Source organism: Larus michahellis, chromosome Z, assembly GCF_964199755.1.
Source record: "Larus michahellis chromosome Z, bLarMic1.1, whole genome shotgun sequence".
In the NCBI taxonomy this organism is placed as follows: Eukaryota; Metazoa; Chordata; class Aves; order Charadriiformes; family Laridae; genus Larus; species Larus michahellis.
The window spans coordinates 55,571,116-55,592,106 of record NC_133930.1 but is presented as its reverse complement, the minus strand read 5'-3'; the positions used below and the strand labels follow the sequence as shown (position 1 = coordinate 55,592,106).

Below are 20,991 nucleotides of genomic sequence, written 5' to 3'. Positions count from 1 at the left end.
TACTTTTCACAATAGAACTGTAAGAAAACGTTCTGCCATTTACTTGGTGTGCCATTTACTTTGCTTGCCATTTCGTCTTGCTAGCCTTGTTGTTGAGTGTCCTGAGAGAAACAGAAAAGCAGTAGGGGAAAACTAACCATCAGAAATGTGATTATTCTGTCTTTTGTCCCGTTCCATATTTCCTCTCTACTGCTTACAGTTCTAGATCTCTCCTGTCTGTTGGACTGTGGTTCATCTCTTTGAACAGCAAGCAAAGCACTTAGTAGTGTTTGGACCTCACTGAGGTCCTTGGCAGAAGTTCCTGCTGACTGCAGTGAAGCCACGTACTGTTTCATCCAGTTAGTCCAGGGCATCCTTTCAGTGTTCTGAAGTCACTGGAACCACCCCAGGAGTGCATGTAGCCCCAGTAATCGTGTCATAATTTCTCATGCTGCTTAAATTTCCCTGAAGGACTTGATATTTCCATGAGGTTTTTTCATACTCAAATGGTAAACTCATGTTCTTCAATGCTGACATCACCCGTAAGACGAAATGAATTCAAGATCCTGTGAACATGAGCAGTGATATCAAAAGAGTTGCGTTTGTTCAGGTGGAAAAGGGAGCACCAAGGAGAGGAACCCGAGTGTATTTGTTTCAGTGTGTAAAGGCTGTTGCAGAGAAGGGTGTGAATTATTCTTCTTGCCCATTGAGGATGGGCTTAAATTTGAAACATTGTCTATAATTTTATGGCCCAGGCTTTGTAGAATTTCTCATCCTTTGTCTTTTGCACAGATCGCCATCAATTTTAAGCTGAAGAAGAAAAATTAGTTTGATTTCAAAGGTGACAGAGATAAATATGTTTTGTTTGCATATTGGTGGTGAGCATTATTTTTCTCCATTGTCTGTAATATTATGTCTACTTCCTGTTGAAGGTGGTAGGAATAAAATCATCATCTTAAAATAAGCTGAATGGTGATCTAGAATTAACATATGAAATCCCAAAGTGCTGCTTACAAAAATGCAAAAACCAAATGTCTGCATTTGTTGTAGTTGTTGTAGTTTGTTGTAGGAGCCAGTTGTATCCTGAAAGCTTTCTGTCAGCAGGACAGTGTAGTTTCAGGAGAATCACTTGGGTTTTGACTAGTTGATGGTACAGTTTTCTTTCCAGAGAAGTTTAGACATGGACACAGTATATACTTTTTTGTTTTTCTGGACCGTGCTGAAAAATTCTTCTCTTCTAGCCAAACCAAAATAGGTCTTTGAGATAGTGATGGTGGGAAAGGGCCGCTGCCAAATCCTTTCTGTGTTTCCTGCAGCAAACTGTGACGCTGAGACTGGGGTGATTATAAAGACGTCTGTGCTGAAGCTCACCTTTTTCTAGGTCAGACCCAGAAATCTCTCCCCATTATAATTAACTCTACGTCTCCCAAGTTCTAGAATGTTTCTTCTTTGCAACTTCATGATTGATTTTAGAGAGGGGTCAGATGGTAATCATCTGTCTCTCCTTTCTTTTCTCCTCCCTTTGGGAAAGATGCCAAAACTTCTCTCCACTGGTTTCTCGAGTCGGTTTCCTAATACAGATACTATCAGTTCCACAGATTTATATCATTATATGTTACAAATCTGAATATATTTTTAAATGCCAATTTCTAAATTAATAAACCCAGCCTTTTGCCAGGTCATGTAAATGTTCAATTTGAACAAATGCAGAGACAAAGCAGACTTTTAAAATTAAGGGCTTGACCCTGTCTTTCCAGCTTAGTGACTCCGAAATTTTCCAAGGCAGAGCCTCAAATCAGACCGTAGAGCGTACAGAAATGTTTTTGTTACTGAGAGAACTGGACGGTGGTTTTCTCCCAGAAGACAGAAATGGGACTTTCTTGTATAGGGTCTTTCTGCGGAGAGACAAAAATATATTTCTTCACCAAAATGGCAACATCTGAATCTTCACGTGTTTCAAATCTGCATGTTTAAGAATAAGAGACAAACTCTTTCTCGTTGTCAGTGATCACGCATTTGGGAAAAGAAAGGTCACTGTTTCAATACCGTGTCTTCAAGTGACAGAGCAAGTAGATTCTGGCTTTGGTATGCTAGTTCTCATGGGCTGCCAGTGCCCTGCTTACTGCTCTGTCTGCAGGTCCTTTTCCAAAGAGAAAAGTCAAGGGAGGTGGAACTGAAGCTCATTGTTTTGGGAAACCTCGAAAATGTCACGTGACATAAGTTAGAGTCTTGGAGAACCTCTACAGGTTCTCCTTTTCCTGTCACCATTACTCTGCAGGGCAGAGACTCTAGTACCTACAACCTTTTAGTCCTCAGAGAGGGGTCTCCAGAGGAATCAATTCCAGACCCAGAGCCAGGAATGATCCCCCTCTGCTGATCAAAGACAGAAAATCTCCTAAGACTGCTGCAAACCTAAATGGACCCTCATTATGATGGTTTGCTAGTGAAGTGTGTGTTGGAACCAACAAGGTTTGTTTTTTCCCCAAAGGCACAGGTACAGGCTATTTCCTGTACCAAATGGAAAGGAGAGACACTAAGCCTGCCTCTGACGAGGACCTGAGCTTTCTCTGTGTAACACTAGATCCGTGCCTCTGAACATACCTACACAGAGACACCATCCACTGACTCTTACCTTTGCATCACTGAACCCCCAACTCTGGGGATGTTACAGGATTTGAATCATCTCTGAGAGCCATCTGAGGATGAGGAAGTTAGTTGTACCCCCCACAGGCTAGGGTTTCAAACAAAGATCAGTTTTCAGGTGTATGTATCCAGAGGCCAGCTGAATTTTCTGCAGCTCTTCCTTCTTGCAACCGTACCCTAAAGGCTGGTGAGGAGTAAGCTCAAATTTTACATCCTTGATAAAGCCTATCCAGGACCTATCCTGCCAACTTTGGTGGAGGGTATGTAAGCAAAGGCTAATACCTGAACTGTTTTACTAATCTGAAACTCCTCCCAATCGTCCTGCTTTCTTCTTGTGGTTGACCACTGAAGCAACATCAAGTATTGGAAGAGGTGGGTCCTAGATCCCCTGGTTTTATTCCCACTGGTGTTTCATTTTCAAGATCAGAGGGATATAGAGGCTCTTTTTAGTTCTATTTTCTCAGCTGTTTGTTCGTTTCTTGTTCTCTGTAGTGAGTCCACCTTGCCTCTCTGGTTCCCTTCATATGGCTCGTGCATCTTGACCTCATGAATCTTGTCAGATCACTCAGTTCTCACAAGTCTCTCTGAGGCTTATGAGTCTCAAGGATGTCCCATTGTCAATGACACATGAAAAGACCAACTAAAGGCTAGTTCAGTGCTACCAGTAGTCATGATGGCAGATGCCATTTTGTCCTTGTCTGCCCTGTCTGCATTTTTCTTTTGAAGAATTCCTGTTTAATAGCTGCCCCAGAGATGCTGAGTTCGAGAGCACTGCTCCCGGCACTAGTGGTGTCTAGGATGCCCAGGACTGCTTATCACGACACCTGTGGCTGCTTAGGTAAGGGCACTGGTACATTCCCACAGGACAGTTGATCGGTATAAGATAATACACTCCCATAGCTCCAAAGGAGATAGCTTATTCCAAAAAAATGCTAAGCCATTTACTGCAGTAGGTCTCTGCTGACAAGGAGAAATCCTCTGTGTCCTTGGCTGTTTCCCCAGAATTCACAAGGCACTTCTATGTGACAAATCAGCCTGAGTACTTGTGCCCTGTGAGAGAATTTAGTCTGGATTAGGTACCACAGACCTATGGTGAGAGAATTTGCTCCTGGAATGGACACATATTTAAGAAACATGTGCCACACAATGCTCCAGACTTGCCAGCAGCTAGTAAGTGCGTCAGACACAGGAAGGATGGGGACAATCAAAATTGTCAAAAATTCCTACACTTTTTCAGTAGGAGAGAGCTTCAACCAAATCATGCATGAAGAAATCTGTATTGCTTTGACCAACAAAAAGTTTTTTGCAGAGCTCTCTGTCCTGGAGTGGGAAAACACGTATCAATAGGCTGAAAGATGCAAGGACTGCTTTCCCTTGCAGGAATCAGGTCTTCAGGTAAAAGTTTTGTTTCTCTTAATCAGGAGACCTTTCAAGACAACATCACGATGGTATGCTACACCACCTTGGCTATATCTCTGCAACTAAATCAAATGTGTGGCACCTTTGCGTGATGCTCAGGCCAAATGTCGATGTGTAGCATCTGTATGCATACTGTTAAAAGTCTTACCCTGCAAAAGAAGGTGCTTGCTTCTGTAACTGCCTGTTGGGGTGGTCCTTGACTGTGCTGATTCCTAGAGGTTGTCTGGAAATCATTTGGAAGTGTGCTGGGCTGAGACCATGCCAAGCACAAAGTAATATGAGGTGGTCAAAGTCAAATGCTTGGGAACATTCCCTGGCACGGCGAAGTTCACTAATATAGCCTCTGCGTCTCTGTATTGGGTTTCCTTGTTGTCAAACCAGTCTATTACCCTTGTATCTCCTCAGACTAAGTTATTGCCTGGAAGACCATTTCAGCAGAGATCATGATAACTCAGATTGTCACTCTAGCCTGCAGTTCTAGGATGACATTTCTTTAGATGGTCATTCCCATAAGCAGACATGGTTGCAGTGTACCCTGAAAGGAGCTTTTGGATTGGCAAGTGCCTTGCTAATCCTCATCTGATACACACCTTTGAAAGTACTTGTGTGATTGAAAGGTCTGCCTGAAAGGTCTGCCTGAGCTTGCTCTCTGCTGGTCGTCTGGGTGCAGTGAGATGCAGCAGCTTGAAGTCCACCACAGCTATTAGAAATAATTACACTCGAATTATAATGAATATTTTTTTTAATCAGGTGCTGCTCTTAGGAGAAGCATTGCTACCATGATTTTCCAATGACAGCCTTCATACTATCTGACACCTTTCCCAGTCACCTGTAGGGGAATGTGTGGGGACTTCAAAGGGCAATGGGCTGCTTTGTAATCTGACACTAACTGTGGTTCCTCCAGATACACCATCCACCCAGATTCTGCAGCCTGTTGTTCTCTGAAAACCATCGTCCTACTCTTGTGATGGACAACCTTTGTTTTCTAGGTTTCCTGGTCCTTTTTGCCTTTGGCTGTGATGTGCAAAACGGCATTTATTAGTCAGGCAGTGCTTGTGACTTGCTGAAATGGGTTGCATTGTTGTCCCCAAGAGCTGTGTTGAATACGTTGCCCTAATAAGTAACATTTTGAGCAGCATTTTGTTTCTAAAATACAGATAACATAATTCACCTAGTGTAGTTTTTATTTTTAAATTACTACTTTTATGTTAGTCTGCAGAGGAAAATAAAAAAAAGGAGGTAGAGTCTGTGTTTCATATGCTAAGTTAAGGGGTAAGCCACAGTGATCTGTAGTAATCTAATTCTTTTCATCTACGTGTGAACTCATGAAGAAATTGGAGATTTTTCAGGAGAGCCCAGCAGGCAAATATTTTGCATTTTAGCACTCAAATACGTGGAATTAAAAACAGGTGAAGTTGGAAGACACAGAACACTCTTGAAATCCTGCCTTTTGAGACTGTAAAAGGGAAACTTGGGTTTTCTCAAAAATCTGGCTCCTATGTCCTGTGCTGGTGAAGTAGGTGAACTGAAGCTTTGCTACAATCCAACTATGTTTTGGCACATGTCTAGGTTTCTTTCTAAATAGGGCCCCTATAAAGAGAGAGGTATGTTTTGACAAGGAACATGCAAAAATCACAGAAATGAAACTTTACTGGTGCCTCCCTCATTCATGCTTGGTTTTCACTGCTTTTTAAGGGATGAAGAAGAGAAAAAAAAGCCTCACTCAGATGGTACAGATGAAAAGGATAATGGGAGCCAGACAAAGGCTGTCAGTCGAATTGGCAACTCAAATAACCCATTCCTGGACATCCCCCATGACCCCAATGCTGCTGTGTATAAAACTGGATTTCTGGCTCGGAAAAGCCATGCGGATATGGACGGAAAGAAAAGTGAGTATCTTTCACTCTTAACATCTCATTTTCTTGTTATCTCTGCACAGTGCCAGTTACGATGAGCCCATGTGCTTCTCAAGGCAAATAGTGCTGCTTCATTAGGGGAAATTGCAGCAATAACAAACAACGCAGCAATTGGATTATCACACTCACACTATTAGGCCAGGATTTACAATGTTCAGTCCCATTTGCAGCAGCTGTAATGCATGAGCATAATGAGTAATGTGATACAGCAAAGCAATGTGAATCTTTTGTGCTAAAAGAAAATGAATCTCGTGGTTTACAGAAGATAAAACAATTCCAAGTGAATTACAGTAGCTGTTCCATAGTAGTTTGGTAATTCTCCTTTTTCTTATGTGACACCAGATTGTTTCAAATCTGCCGTCCCCTCTGGGTCTGTCTTTAAAGAAAAGCTGTTCTTTATCTCTACTTGGAAGATGCTGTAACCGTTCCCTTCCCTACTTTCCCAGCCTTGGGTCACATACACAATGAAATTCATCAGCTTTTGGTAACAGCCAGATTTATGCCACGCGGTTCCTTCCTGCCTCTTCTTTGTAATAATCCTGCTGTGACTCTTACTTTAATTATCCTCTTTCCTTCTTGTCCTACTTCCATTTGAAGTGCACTAATTATCGAAGGCTTCTGATCCGCCTTTGTGTGTTTTGTTGTTTGGACATCTTCATTTGTTTGTTTTCTATTGATGTTCTTGGAAACAGCAGAGGCTACTCACAGCATCTGTATTTTCCCCCATCATTGCTGATGATCACCTTCTCATGGTTCATGCTATTGGGCTGAATCCTGAAGGCAAAGTCTGACTTTGTGATGGGTTTCCAGTAACTGCAACTCTCTCTTAGCTGGGCTAAGCTCTCTGGTGTTCACACGTTTTGCTATTATATTTTAGAAGGTACAATTGGAGGTCGGTGTATTCAAGCCAGAGGCTGACAGCTGGACAATTAAATCCAAACAAAGATGTTGAAATCAAACTGACCTCATTCTTTGTGATGACTGGATGCTCTGAATAGCTTCATCTTTATTAAATTAATTTAATAAAGATGTTTATTTAACCTTAATAAATAATTGTATCTAGTTGCCTTTATTCAATTATTTCTTTAATTACAAGTAATCAGAATTTCTCATTATTCAGCACATGGGATGTTGGCATTTTGGGGATGACCCTTTTATGAGTAATGAAATTAGGGCCATGTTTTCAGAAGTTTCTGTAGATTTTAGGGGTCTGTCTGTCATGCAGCTCTTGAAAAAGTTACATTCTGACTTTCTAGTTGCAAATAGAATGAAACTTTTTTTTTTTTTTTTTTTTAAGTTAGACCTTTTCATATTTCATTTCCTAAAGGAGCTGTTGCAGGGCAGAGATCAGCTTGTGCGAAATTGATAACGAAGTGATGAGCTAGCATGCTGTATGTATTTTCTCAGGATAGGAGCACTGAGGGCTAAAGCACTTAGGCAGTATGGAGGAGAAAGATGTAGCAGGGGCCAATGGCTGGAAGCTGAACTGAACAAATGCCAGTTAGAAATAAAGCCCATTATGTGAGATAAAAATGATTAACTTCTGGAGCAAGGGACTAATAACCTCTTCATCACCACTTGCTATCTTCAGATCAGAATGGGATGCCTTTCTGAGGGTGATGCTTTAGTCGTGCATGGGTTATTAATTTCAGTATAAAGGCAAGTGGATGCGATCAGTGGTATGTGCATGGTGGAGAGTGAGCTTAGATTCAGGCTTCTGGTCTCTGGCACTGTGACTGTACAGCCTGTGCCTTCTCTCCTTCTATTGCAGCTGAATTTCAAAACTGGAACCTTCATGCTGAATCCCCTTTTTTTTCTTATCTTTTTTTTTTCCTTTTTTTTCCCTCCACTGCTTGTTTGTAGGAATTTTTGGGCTGGATAGGTTGTTTCCTTACGTTCTTCAACCTCTAACTGACTTTAGGTTTCTTGAGGGGTGATCAGTTTTTTTCCATAGGATTTTTTTTTTGCTCCCTTCTCCTTTCTTTTCTTCAGCTTCCCCTATGGCTGCAGGAAGAGGGGAAGCGACCAAGAATCCATCTGACTACTCAGGGCCAGCTCAGGTGTGTAGCAGCGGCGAGGGGGAAGGATCCTCTTGAGAGTGGCAACTGCTTTCTGAGCAGTGTCCTGTTGATCCTGAGCAGTGCCTGCCAGCCTGCTGTGGCATGGAGAAAGGGTGTTTCCTTCTGAAAACTCTGCCATGGCACAGAGCTCAGACCTAGCTGTGTAAGGGCAGTGTCTGCCTACCTGCCAGAGCACAAAGACTGGATCTTTCTGGCCTGCTTTCTGCATTGCTGCTGTTCCCTTCTGATCCAGTCCAGGGCTGTCGTCAGGGTTGTTTTATTACTCTCTTACACAGCAGGTATGTGCAGGCACTGTGCTGAGTTGCATTGTCCTTTGAAAAGGAGAGTACAAAGGAGGTTTAACATAGGACTATAATGTAGCTCTCCTGTTGCCTAGACAAAGTGTAAAAATGGATCCAAGTTAAATGGGTTTTCATTTGTTTTCTTTGCAGCTCCCCGGGGAAAGCGAGGCTGGAAAACCTTTTATGCTGTGCTGAAGGGAACGGTCCTATACTTGCAGAAGGTAGGGGAAATCACTGTCTTTTGGAAACTAATTAAAGAGGGATAAAGAAGCAGGCATCCTCTCCGCTCTCACAGCCCACATCCAGGCTCCTTTCCGTCCGACACACTGTGTAGCTGCTCTTTCTGCCCCCCCCCCCCCCCCCCCCCATTCAGGCATGAATCCTTTCATTGACACCCTCCCCCTTTTCACACTTTAAAGTTCAGTTCCATTGTCCCCATCCACTTGTGCACCCTATCAGTTCCAGTTTATATCATTGCCATCACTCAGGGCTGAAAAAATATCCAGCTTCACCAGCAAAACGAGCATTGTCTCTGTGTCTTGCTGCATTCTTCTAGGCTGCTTTTAACATTGATTTCAGAATTCCTCTTCTGTAAGGCTGTCCTCCTTTCCCATCTTTTGATAGTATACTTATATGCAATGCCTGCAAGACCAGCTGCAAAACAATTAAATGGCAGCTTGGCCTTAGTCGGAATCTGCAGCTTCTGCTCCATAGCAAAATTGAAGGATAAAAGGATATATTTTTTTCCCCCCAAAGCAAGATGAGACACTGGTTTCTAACAAACTTTACTCCCTGACAGCAGGAAGTCTAAAAAAAAATGTCAGCTGAAATCCTTCGAGTCTTTTGGCACAAGCCTAAATATATTATAGCACAGTTTTAACTATTCTCTTGGAACGTGAAATGCAACATATGAGTGAGAACTGTCAAAATCAAATAAAAGGTAGCAGCTAAGTAGATTGTTAAGGCTTTTTGTCCCCCGGCATAGGTGAAATATTCATTAAATAGGTGGTGTTTGTCCAAACTGCCCTGAATTGTAGAATTATGCTCCTTTGAAAGCCTTTTTACATTTCCTCTATGTTTTGCAACTGTCAGGAGCATAAGTTCAAGTGCATACTGCTGTTTCCTCTTCCCCTGCTGTGACTTTCTGAAGTTCTTGGTTTCATTGAAGCCAATCTGGATAGTCTCTGAGAAGAGAGTGATTTGGATCAAATTCTTAAAGCATGAGGTTTACAAGGTGGATGCTTGAGGTGCAGTACCTTTTTGAGAGGGCTGAAATCCTGAAACAAACAAAACAATCTCCAATCAGAAGGGTAGATTAGGGCTGAAAGTTGGATGTGGCATGCTCAAAGCCAGTGTAAGGGGTTAGAATGAAGTCTGCTGAATTGCAGCTGAGCCTTCCCTCTGGTCCTCTTGCTCGTAGCAGGTTCAGATTTTACTAAAGTGGCCTTCATACCAGGTTTGTACTTGCCCTTTCCTGGGTAAAATGGTCACCTGCTTTGATTTCTGAAATAAGTCATCCCTAATGTTCACCTGGAAAGACTGCATGGTTCCCTAAGAAGTAAGAAGGCTCCTTGTCCATGACACGCTAATTAATTTCTTATTTGATCTTTGAGGGGGAATTAATATGCTTTCAAGGGGAAGAAATTGAGATGCTGTCTATTTTAGAGTCTTAAATACTTCTATGAGTATCACCAGCATATTAGTTTAAAATGCTTTTTCCTTAACAAAATGTAGAGATGCTGATGTAGCATGCAAATTTTCTACAGAATGTTGCTCTCCCCAGTCTCACCCTCCATCCTTTGGAGACCAAGACAGTAATTTCACATCTGACTGCGTCTTTGCAAAATGAAATGCATTGCTGGAGTTATTGGTCTTGTTTGTTGTTTGTGCATGTTGCACTTGTCACAGCACTTGAATTCAGTGATAACAGGGTGGTTACGCTGCAACACTGCACTCTCCCACTTGGTCCTGAAGACACTTGCACTGAAGCCATCTTACTGTAGCACAGTAACAAGCAAGACTTTTACTTTAGTGCTGTAAAAGGTTGACAGAGGGTCCTAATGGGAAGTGACTCATTCCCAGAGTGATGGGGCAGCTGTGACCGTCCCCAGGGTGCCTCCAGCCCCTGCTCAGCCACAGTGCCTCATGCTGCAGCTGTGAAACATCCTCTGGTTTCTCTTCAGAAGGTCCAGCAGGGCTTTGCTTCATCCCTGGAATAAACTTTGCTCTATTAGGGATGTGGTATTGCAGAAGTCGAGGGTGCCAGGGTTTTAAAATACACAGCTAGACCAAGGTGTTATAATAAAAGTTGCTGAGCTGTTGTTTCCTTTTGCAATATACCAGGAGACTGAAATTACCCTAATTTCAGAAAGTTCAGGAGCATTTTAGAACAGCTTGATTTCTTTGTAGACATGCATAGCTCTGGCAGGAGTCACGGGCAAAGGATTTCCTTGCCTCTGTTTACCTTCTGTCCTGATTATGGAGTGCTGTAAGGCAGGGTCACATATGTACACACACATTTACCTCTCTGATTATCTGTATGTATACCCGCCTGGATGTGTTCCTGGTGAACCTGCTTTGGCAGGGAGGTTGGACTAGGTGATCTCTGAAGGTCCCTTCCGACCCCTGCCATTCTGTGATTCTGTGTATATTATCTATATATCTGTGGAGGTAACGTCTGTGATGATGGTTTCATTGCGCTGAGCACTACTCAAGCAGGGGAGAGAGAAATCTCACTGTTCTAGGTACTGTATACATACAAATGCATGTACGAACCTTTGTACTGTTGCTTTCTGTGTTTATCTGTACCTCAGCTGTTCCCCCAAGACACTACTGTAATATAAATATTAATTGTTTGTAGCAGCTGTGATTCCCCCAGTGGGTAGTGTGATCCCAATTCTACTGTCACTCTATTTGCATACCAGTTCAGTTCTCCTCATTTTGATGTAAAAATCTATGTATGAGAGTGGTTTGTAAATGGTGGTCACATGAGATTTACTGGGGAGTTCTATCTGGGCAGTCTTGTCTCTGTGCCCACATATTTTTTTTTTTTCCATTGGAACTGTTCCAGTGCTAATTCCTGTGCTGCATATTGTTTTATTTTTAAATGAGTGATTTAAGAGAGATGCTTTCTGAATTAGTGAGCACAAAGGCCACTGGAGGGGCTCAGTGGAAGCATTCACAATTAGCCAACTAAACATGCCTGCATTAGTATTATATAAAACGAGAGGTTTGACATGTTTGGGATGTTGGCCGTGTCTCTGGGCATCCTCAGGCCAAGGTTAATTTCCTGCCCTCTGTTCATAGCAAGAGGAAATTGCAAAGTAGGAGCTTGACAGAATGTCTGTTCGCCAGACTGACATGGGATGTGATGTGTGTACAGAAGAGAGGTTTATAAGGAGAGGACATAAGGCTGATCTCGCTTTCTTGCTAGAAATTGCTTCTGGGCAAGCGGTGCTGGACATGGACCTTTGTTGTTTGTTTGGACTCTTCTGTGAGGTTTGCAACATATTCACTCTTTGATGTGTCACTTTATAATCTTGCGAGCTTTCAGGTATTTTTATATAATTTTTCTCAAATGTGTTTCCTCTATTAAAATTTAAAAAAATTGAGAGAAAGGCCAGAATGATGTAAAGTGTTCGGTGACAAGACTTTCTGAAAGAGAATTTTCATCCGTTTCCACTCATATGCAACTGAGTGGAGATAGCCATCCACGGTACACTGACTGATAAAAAGCCAAATGCCATTCTCTGGTCTATCAAAAATGGGTTTAGAAACGCGCTGACTCTGGGTCAGCAGGATATGGGAAAGTCATTCTGCGGGAGTCTGAGAAAGATGAATTCAGCATGTTGTTGGGTTGTGTGCAGCACTCACATCAGCCTTCTGCTGATAGGGAGGTCACGGTTCCTTTCTGGCTCCTCATGTATTTCTTGCCACTGTCTTGGTCTAAACTTAGTTAGCTGCCTTCCATTTCAGCTCAGCCTCCACGCTGACACCAGCACATCAGAGCACATGCTGTCCTTGATGGCATAGGAGATACGGATGTTCCTGCTCTCCTAGCATTCCCTGCCAGTTGAAAAGAGTTGGAGGCCTTAGAAGAGGAATTTTGACAGCATATTCACATCCTTCCAGCTTTCTCTGAGGCTGGCCAACTACGTGGAGACATTTCCGGTATGCTGATCAGTGCCTTTGGAGAAGCTGGCAGAGCCCCAGCTGTCAAGGTCGATTGCAGCCAGTTGATCCGGTGGGATTAGCAAGGATTATAGTGAACACTATCTGTCAGTAAGAAGGAGTTCTCAGCTAGGATCGCTTCTGGGACTGCCCAAATGTGGAGTTCTTCTGGAACAAGTTTAGACACCAGGGTGGGTTGTGGACATTGGCTGCATCTCACAGAAGATGCTGGGAAGCAACAGACAAGGCTATAGCTGACACTGTCTCTAGGCAGTAACTTGAGGAAAGCCAGAATATCACGTTTCTGTGGCCTATGTTCATTTCCTGGCCCTGAAGTTTTTTCGGTCTCCCTGAACAGTGGAGCCAGTCTTTCCCCCAAAACTACCACCAAATAAATCAGCTTTTGAACTCGTGAAGGAAAGCGCATGACCTGGGGGTTTGCTTCCTCCATCTTCAAGATGGGGCTGAGCCAGACGTTGGACAGCCTCCTCCAGTTCTCATCCTTCAGCTAGGGATTTTGCCAAGTCTTCCTTGAAGGTTTAGAGAGTATCCTACATGGGAGTAGGCAAAGTCCATCGTGATATGGAGATCACTCCAAAGCTTGCAGGGACTCAGGCTATGAGAGAGAAAGGACATTTGCCTTCACTCACTACCAGACCGTGAAAACCCCTTATGTCATGGATGTTTAGGTTGAAGGCTATCCTTTGATCATCTGCGCAGCAGTGCTCTGCCTTTCTGCTAGGCCTGCCAGATCTGTGGTGGCTTATGCCCTTGTCTGGCCCCAAGCAGAGGTGGTGCTGCAACAGTATTGCTGGTTAGCTGCATCTCCTCTGGTGAAGCATCTGAGTAGCAGCAAGTTCTAGGCCTGCATTAGCTGGACCTCTGTGAGGAAGGATGAGACGTGACAGAGGAGCGGGATGCTTTGTCCTCCTTTTTGGGAGGTGGTCACCACATCTGGTGACTCCCCATCCATTGAAACTCATCCTGGAGAGCCCCGACCAAACCCAGCCTGGCCAAGAGCACAGATGCCTTCAGCAGCAGTGTAGTTGCCTGTGCCTGCAGCCCTGCTCTGTGTGCTGCCAGGTAAGCCCTGTAAACCAATTCCTGCACGTTAACCAGGTCTTCTCTGGGTTGGGTGTCTCTCTGAGTGTTTAAGCTAGTGCTGTCCCAGCACACACGCTGCGTCCTGCACTCTTGCCTGCTAAACCACATCTCGTAACTCTTGTGTTCAAGTGGAGGGATCAATAGTTATCATGCCGGCAGGGAATTATTCCTCTGTTTTGCAGTCGTCACACCCCCTCCCTTGGTGGGTGTTTCAGATGAGACTGATTTCTGTGATGTACTCAGGGGGAGAAATGGAGTCAATTGCAGACTGCTTTGGCCTCTCCTTCAGAAACTTTGCATGTGCAGCATTGCTGGCAAGTGACTTTTCCTTGAAAAAGCTCCTGGCTTTCACAAGCTGTTTGTAGTCAGGTGGGGTTTAAACTGAACTTGTGACTACACCATGATTACGCCCTCATCCAGCTTCGGTCACTCAGGAGATCAAAGACTGCTCCAAGGCTGAAGCTTGCACCACAGAGGAGTTTGATTCTGCTTTTGTCATTTGGTGTTAGGAGTGGTACTGTTGTTTTGTCAAAAAACCTGGATGATGTTGTGCTTGCCATTTGCAGACCCTGAGCAGAGAGATTTAAAGTCGGTTGCTATATTTCCTGTGTGGAGACTGATAAGGGGTCTTCTCCACCATGTGAGGGCCTGCCTAGGAGGACATACAAAAGTAGTTGTTTGAGAAAAACAGCAGTGGAGGCTGAGAACCCAAGCAGAAACCAGCAGCTGAGCAGTGGAGGTGGGGAACTGACCATAAAGACACATATTCCACAGCTGTTGCAATCTTCAAATACTCCCTGTTTACCACTCTTCCTGTCAAGCAGGTAGCAGAACTACTTCTCTCCCTTGCAAAGAGGTCAAAAAAGAGAAAGAAAGAGAAAGGAAAAAATGTTAAAGGTAGTGGAAACCACAAGTGCTCAAGTCAGGTTGCATTTGGTTCATATAACTTAGTACTATTTATGATTATGGAATAAGGTTTTTCCCTAGGTTAGGGAGAAAGGAGCAGCACATGGAGAAGTAAGTGCCGTTTTTCCCCTGTTAATTCCTACAGGATGAATATAAGCCAGAAAAGGCTTTGTCGGAGGAAGATCTGAAGAATGCAGTTAGTGTGCATCATGCGCTGGCATCCAAGGCAACAGACTATGAGAAGAAACCCAATGTCCTCAAGCTTAAAACAGCAGATTGGAGGGTCCTGCTTTTCCAAGCCCAGTAAGTGCTTTCTTCAGATTTGTGCCAGTTATTGATGAAAGAAAGCAGTTCTGAAGGAGGGATAAATTCATGCCTGGACAGGTTAAAGCAGAGGCTTAAGAGGTTCAATCTGTTTATTTGATCAGAAATAAGATTAAGCAATGATTTGATTAGTGTAGTTCATGAGAAAGAAACATCAGGTTTTAAGAGGCTTTTTAATCTAGCTGAGAAAGGCGTAACAAGATGCAGCAGCTGGAAGCTGAAGCTACAGGAAATTCAATTTGGAAACAAGGCACAAACTTTTAACCGTCAGGGTGATTAATCATTGAAACAAATGACCAAAGGCAGTCTTGGATTTTCTGTCTCCTGATGTCATCAGGTCCTAGCCGGATGTCTTTCTAGAAGATATGCTTTGGTCAGAAATAAAGTTACTACTTAATGCAAGAATAATTTGATTAAGTTCTTCAGGCTGTGATATCCAGACAGAACAGATGACCTGACTTTTGCTTCTGACATTAAAAACCTGTGCATCTGTCTTGTGCATGAGCCCTTTTCTACTGAGATTTGTGTGAAACTTCCTAGAGATCTGTGGTGTCAAGCACAGCTGAGACCGTAGGACATCTGTCTAAATCAGGGCATTGGTTGGTTCTGTTGCCTGTGTCATTTGGTTTGGATTAGGAAGAGATGCGTGCTAGGGTGAGCTGTGGACCTAATCACAAGCCAGCCTGTGACTGAGATACCTGACACTAACTGCTTGCAAAGATAGACCACAAGACTGAGTAGACTCCAAGACTTGTCCAGTTCTGGTTATTCTTGCTTTTAAAATGCTGTTGAAGGGGTGGGAAAGAGGTAGAGGAGGCTGAGTCAACAGGTGCTTAATATGTGTTTCTTCCCCAGGAGCCAAGAAGAAATGCAGAGCTGGATCAACAAGATTAATTGTGTGGCTGCCGTCTTCTCTGCACCACCATTTCCAGCGGCAATTGGCTCTCAGAAGAAGTTCAGTCGTCCACTCCTGCCAGCCACCACAACGAAGCTATCTCAGGTGAGCTGTTTTCATATAGAAGGTAGGTGATTGCAATTTTTCTGGCTGGCTGGAGACTGTATGGTCATCCTTGGCATTGTTTTGTGGCTGTCGCCACTAGCATTCTGAGGAGAAAGAGGCTCACACAGTGAATCCCTGCTTGTTTCCTGATGCAGGACTTGAAATGGGGGGAGAGAAGGAGCAGACTTGAACGTAATGGTTTTATATTTTTAATGAGAAGAAAGAATCACTAGTGTTCCTAGTACCAGATGTAGAATTTTCATCCCTCAGTTATGGCTCTGCAGAGGACATTGCAAATACTATCCAACTGCTGGTTTTTTTTTGAATTTGAGTGTTTATTGCTACTCATTTCAGAAGAAATAGACATACTCCTGGTCTTTGGCTTATTGGGGTGATAAAAGGTGAAAGCTGATGCATCAGGCAAGCATCAATTAATATTTCTCCCACAGTACTTTTCCAGACTCCAACCATTATCAGCTCAGGGATTTCCTGTTAATGTATATTTATAAACTGCCTCTTACTTGAAAGTCTTTGGTCTCCCCTTGTGATCACATAAGCTTTTAGCTTCCACAACATCCTGTGGCAGGGAGTTTCACAGCTCTACTACTTCTTGCACACAAAAACACCTGCTTCTGCTTGTTTCAGATGGGCTGTGTCTGACGCTTGCCCTTATATCTCTGTGTACTTTGGTGCTGTGATGCGTGCCTGCGATTCCTCCTGCACTGCCAGGAACACAATATTGATTGCGTTGATCAGGTTGATGGAGTGGCAGAGGTGATAGACCCCAATCCTAGCTGTATATTTTATGAGTAACCTCCTGTAGCTTTTAAAGTCATCTGCCCATGCTGGATGGCTTCTTAAATGCATTTTTTGCCATTTTCATAGCTTAGCAACGCTCCTTAGAAACCACTATGTCATGATCTGCATTTCTGTAAGGGGGTGGGTTTTTTATGTTGCCCGTGCTTTTTCCCTCTCTGTGGCAGTAGCCTTTCTTCTTACAATGTGGTGACCGACTTTCCATCTTCTATTCTGGGTTAAAATTTAAAACATGTCTCATACAGAATAATACTAACTTGTCTCATCCTTGTGGTTTTACCTTTTGCTCGTGCATACCTTTTTTTAAATACTCTATGGGGCTTCAATAACTTACCCCCAGTCACCAAAAAAAGCTTTTTTACTCATTGTTGTTCTGTGTGGTTGTTCCATTTAGTATGTTGTTTCCTAGTCTCATTGTTTCCGTTTAATCTGGAATGGAAAAAAAATAGAACACAGCCCTGTGGTTTGTGTCTCCAAGAAGGGGAGACACGAGAAGTGGAATAAGATAAGCTGTTTTAGCTAAAGGCAGAAGCATGTTAAGCGTTCAAAGCAGATAAATTTCAAGGCAAGCAGAAACATGTCTGCTTTTATCTGTCAGTGTGGAAAAGCTGCCAGCAGGCTGCTTCTCATTTGGCAGACAAAAAAATATGAATTGTCAAATCCCTGCGGTTGCTGTTTAGGATTTTGTGGGCTGAATCATGATGGACAGTACTTCTTCAAAGGGCCTGGTCCTGGTCAGGCATAAGTCAGGATGTGGTGAGAACCTAACATGGGCAAGGGAGAGAGGTTGGATATGACAGGTTGTGCAAGATCATTGTACCAACTTTGCTTTCAAAAGCAGATCAGGGTCTGATCTTGGTTAGTCCAACCAAAGAGCGATGTGACAAAGCTATATATAAAGGAACAGAGAGTCTAGAAAAGATCTACTAGGGTTTTTATTTTCCCTTTTTTCTGAGAATGTGCATGCACACACAAAAGCTCCAAAGGGCTGCTGCCCTGGAAATTACAAGTGCCAAATTAATAGCTGCTTGAAGACCTCCTGTCATCAGGCTGTAGAACTCACTGCATCAGGATGTCGCTGGGACCAGGGATTCAGCACAACGTGAAGAGTGGTTGGGCACTAATAGAGAGAGTAAAGAGATCCAGGTTAGTTACTAACAGCAACAAGAATTTTTGGCAGCCAATAGCGAGTGGTTTGAGCCCTACCATATACAGGCAGACGCAAATTATCCCACGTTTCTTTTGTCGGGTCTCTTGCAAAAGAGCTGAAACACAAGAGTAGCTGGGGCTCAACTACCCTCCTCTGTGGAAGTTTTCCCCCTTTCTGCCCTTTTCCACAGCTCCAGCTCAGTGACCTGAGTGGGTCAGTCCCTGCTGTGACTCATGGTGCAGTGCGGGTGTGTCCAAGTTAGGCTTGAAGCTGCAAGCTGTGCAGCCACACCACTGGGGGACAACTGGTGGCAACTATCTCTTTCTGTGGGGCTAGGTACGTAGGTGGGAGCTGAGCTGGGTACTACCTGCTGTTACGACTCTTGTTAAGTCACTGAGATCTGTGTAATCACATCTATATTTTGGAGTTACCTAATTCAAACATAATTTCAGATGCAAGTCTAGAAATGGCCAGAAGGCCATGCTGCAGGAGCTGGAAGCCTTCTGAGCTGAGGGAAGGTTAGCTGACAGATGGACTGGAGGAAGTGAGTGGGCTTGGAATTATGATAAAGGAAATTGCCTAGAAAGGGGGAGTAGCAGCTCTTCACTTTCTCCAACTGCACAGTGGGATAAAAGCTGGTAGCAGCTTAGCAAAATGAGATACCTTTTGCGGATTGGACAGCCTTTACTATTCTGGATGCATTGTATTGTTCTGAACAAATGGAAACCGCAGGCCAGAGAGTGATTTGTAGTGCAGAAATGGAAAGAAGCCCCCTGTCTCGATGTCCTTTCTGTCCTGGAAGGAACTACTTCTACATTGCAAAGACCTGAGGCAGGGTCTTTGCCTGTCTCATTCTGCACTTGGTCTGACTGCATATACAACAGCCTTAATTAATTTGCCAAAAAATGTATTAGAGCAGAAGTGTCATGTTGTCAGTAATGCTCTGCAGCAAGCTGCTTCCGTTGCTCTCAGCAAGGCGACGGATGACAGGTTTGCTATCCTTCCCAGTGGCATCTGCTAGCTGCTGAGTTTTTCTGCAAACTTGGCCACTTTGCTTGGGTGCCTTTGAGAGCGCTGTTGGGGACAGAGCTCTGGGATAACAGACCTTATCAATCTATTAAAATTAGTTAAAGGAATGAAGGAGAGAAAGAAAGAGAGAAAGAAAAATAAAACACTTGGTATTATTGTACAGGGATCTCTCTATTTTCCTTTGCTTATCGAATATTTTAGATTCTGTCACTTAAGTGCCTAATGTGTTTCTGAAGGATGAACAGCTGAAGTCCCATGAAGCTAAGCTGAAGCAGATCTCCACTGAGCTTGCTGAGCATCGCTCCTATCCTCCTGACAAGAAGCTTAAAGGCAAGGAAGTAGATGATTACAAACTGAAGGACCACTATCTGGAGTTTGAGGTATGTATGTGAAACATTATTACTTTTCCTGTTTGGATGTGGATGAGCCAGCTGGTCTTATACTTAGGGTACAGTCCTAAAGTTCTGCTTTTTTCACCCTATTTCACCAAGGAGTATGTTCTTGTTAGGCAGATATGTCACAGCAATCCCAGAACTTGGGATGTGGCTCCTCTTTCAATAAGGACTTTCTGTGGCCTTAGCCATGACTTTAGCTCCTCATCTGTAAAATGGAAGATAAAAATGTGACCCTCTGTCCTTGCCTGATGTATCTATTTGAAGAGATTATAAGGTCTTCAGACAGAAACTGTCTCGTGTTGTAAGACTGTGTGTTGCCTAGCATGCAAGTTGCCTACTTCAATCTTTATGGAATGACTGCATTCTGCAGTAACGCAGATCATGAGAATTGTCTTCCATTGGCATGTTCTGAAGGAATTACTCTTCTAAAATTATCATAGGTATTCCTCATCAGAGCCATTTGTGTTGTGTACCAGTCAGCTGGATGTCAGGGTGAGCAGGAAAAGGGCAGAATTAAAGATCACAGGATTGTGTGATGCAGCTTAGGCAGCTGCATTAGAAAGTTTTTCTGAGTACCTGACAGCAGCTTTTATCCATCACGGTGTCTGCCACATTGTAGGGCTATGAGGGAGGGGGCCAGCAACCCAGCAAATGCCTGTTATTTTACATGGCTGCACCTTTGAGCTTTTTCCCCTAGAACTGTGAGTCAATGTTGCTTGGGTCTGAAAGGATCCTACTTTAGATAGGCTCTGCCTGGCAAGGAAAATCTATAGTTTGGAGAAGGGCAAGAGCAGCTAAGACACAAGTCAGAGAGACCACTAGAGAAGATGCTGGAGGCAACACAAGCCTCCAGAACTGAAGTAAGCCTCCTGCCATGTGTTATATGAGTTTCTTTTCGAGAAGCTCTTTTTGGAGAAACTCCTGGGTTTGACTAGTTGGGTACTTTCGGTTTTGCAGAAAGTTGTAACCGCTGTGTTGGTTTTGACTTTGCTGTAGCTCTGGGCCGCTTCGCATACAGTGAGCTTGAGGTGTTTTGCTGTTGTTATGTATAGGGAACACGGTTGGCTAGTTTGTTCTTCCACACTCCACATACCTGAAATGATCTGACCAACAATCAAATGAGGAAGTGGTGGACAGGGCTGTCAAGTAAAGGGTACACAGTGATGTGAACAGGAGAGACTACATAATCAATAGAACATGGCTGAAATAAGGTGATGGGAGAGCTCACGACTGGAGTGCTGCCATGAATGGTTACAGGCTTTTTAGAAAGGAGGGACAGGGACTGCAAGGAGGGGGAGGCACCCTTTATGTGAGTGAGTAGAAGGCACATATCAAACTTTGCCTAAGGAAGAGCGATGAGCCAACTAAGAGCTTGTGGGTCAGGATTAGTGGGCACACCATGGGTGTTGTTGTGGTGGCTCTCTGCTAGGCCTTTTTCAAAAAACTGGAACAAACCTTGTGTTTGCAGGCCCTGGGAAACTTCAGGGGAACTTCAGCCACCCGTATATATGCTGGAGGGACAATACAGCAGGGCACAAGCAATCCAGGACATTTCTGGACTGCATTGACAACAACTTCCTAACACAAGGGACCAAGGAGCATACAAGGAGAGGCGCTTTGCTGGACCTCTCACTTATAAACTAGCAAGAACTGGTTGGGGATGTGAAGGTCAGGGGCAACCATGGCAGCAGTGGCCACGAGATGTTGGACTTCATGATCCTGAAAGGAGGTGTCAAAGTAAAAAGTAGGATCACAAACCTGGACTTCAGGAGAGCTGA

General features: G+C 43.6%; 1 protein-coding gene across 7 annotated transcripts in view; it reads left to right on the top strand.

Annotated features, from left to right (window-relative positions):
- PSD3 (pleckstrin and Sec7 domain containing 3) overlaps positions 1-20,991 on the top strand; it is a 114,840-nt gene that overhangs the window by 79,491 nt on the left and 14,358 nt on the right. For all 7 annotated transcript variants that reach the window (XM_074571110.1, XM_074571111.1, XM_074571115.1 and 4 more), the window contains 5 exons: positions 5,737-5,930; positions 8,470-8,540; positions 14,645-14,802; positions 15,679-15,823; positions 19,055-19,198. In XM_074571110.1, the coding sequence (XP_074427211.1) occupies positions 5,737-5,930; positions 8,470-8,540; positions 14,645-14,802; positions 15,679-15,823; positions 19,055-19,198 (712 nt within the window). The remainder of the gene's footprint in view (positions 1-5,736; positions 5,931-8,469; positions 8,541-14,644; positions 14,803-15,678; positions 15,824-19,054; positions 19,199-20,991) is intronic.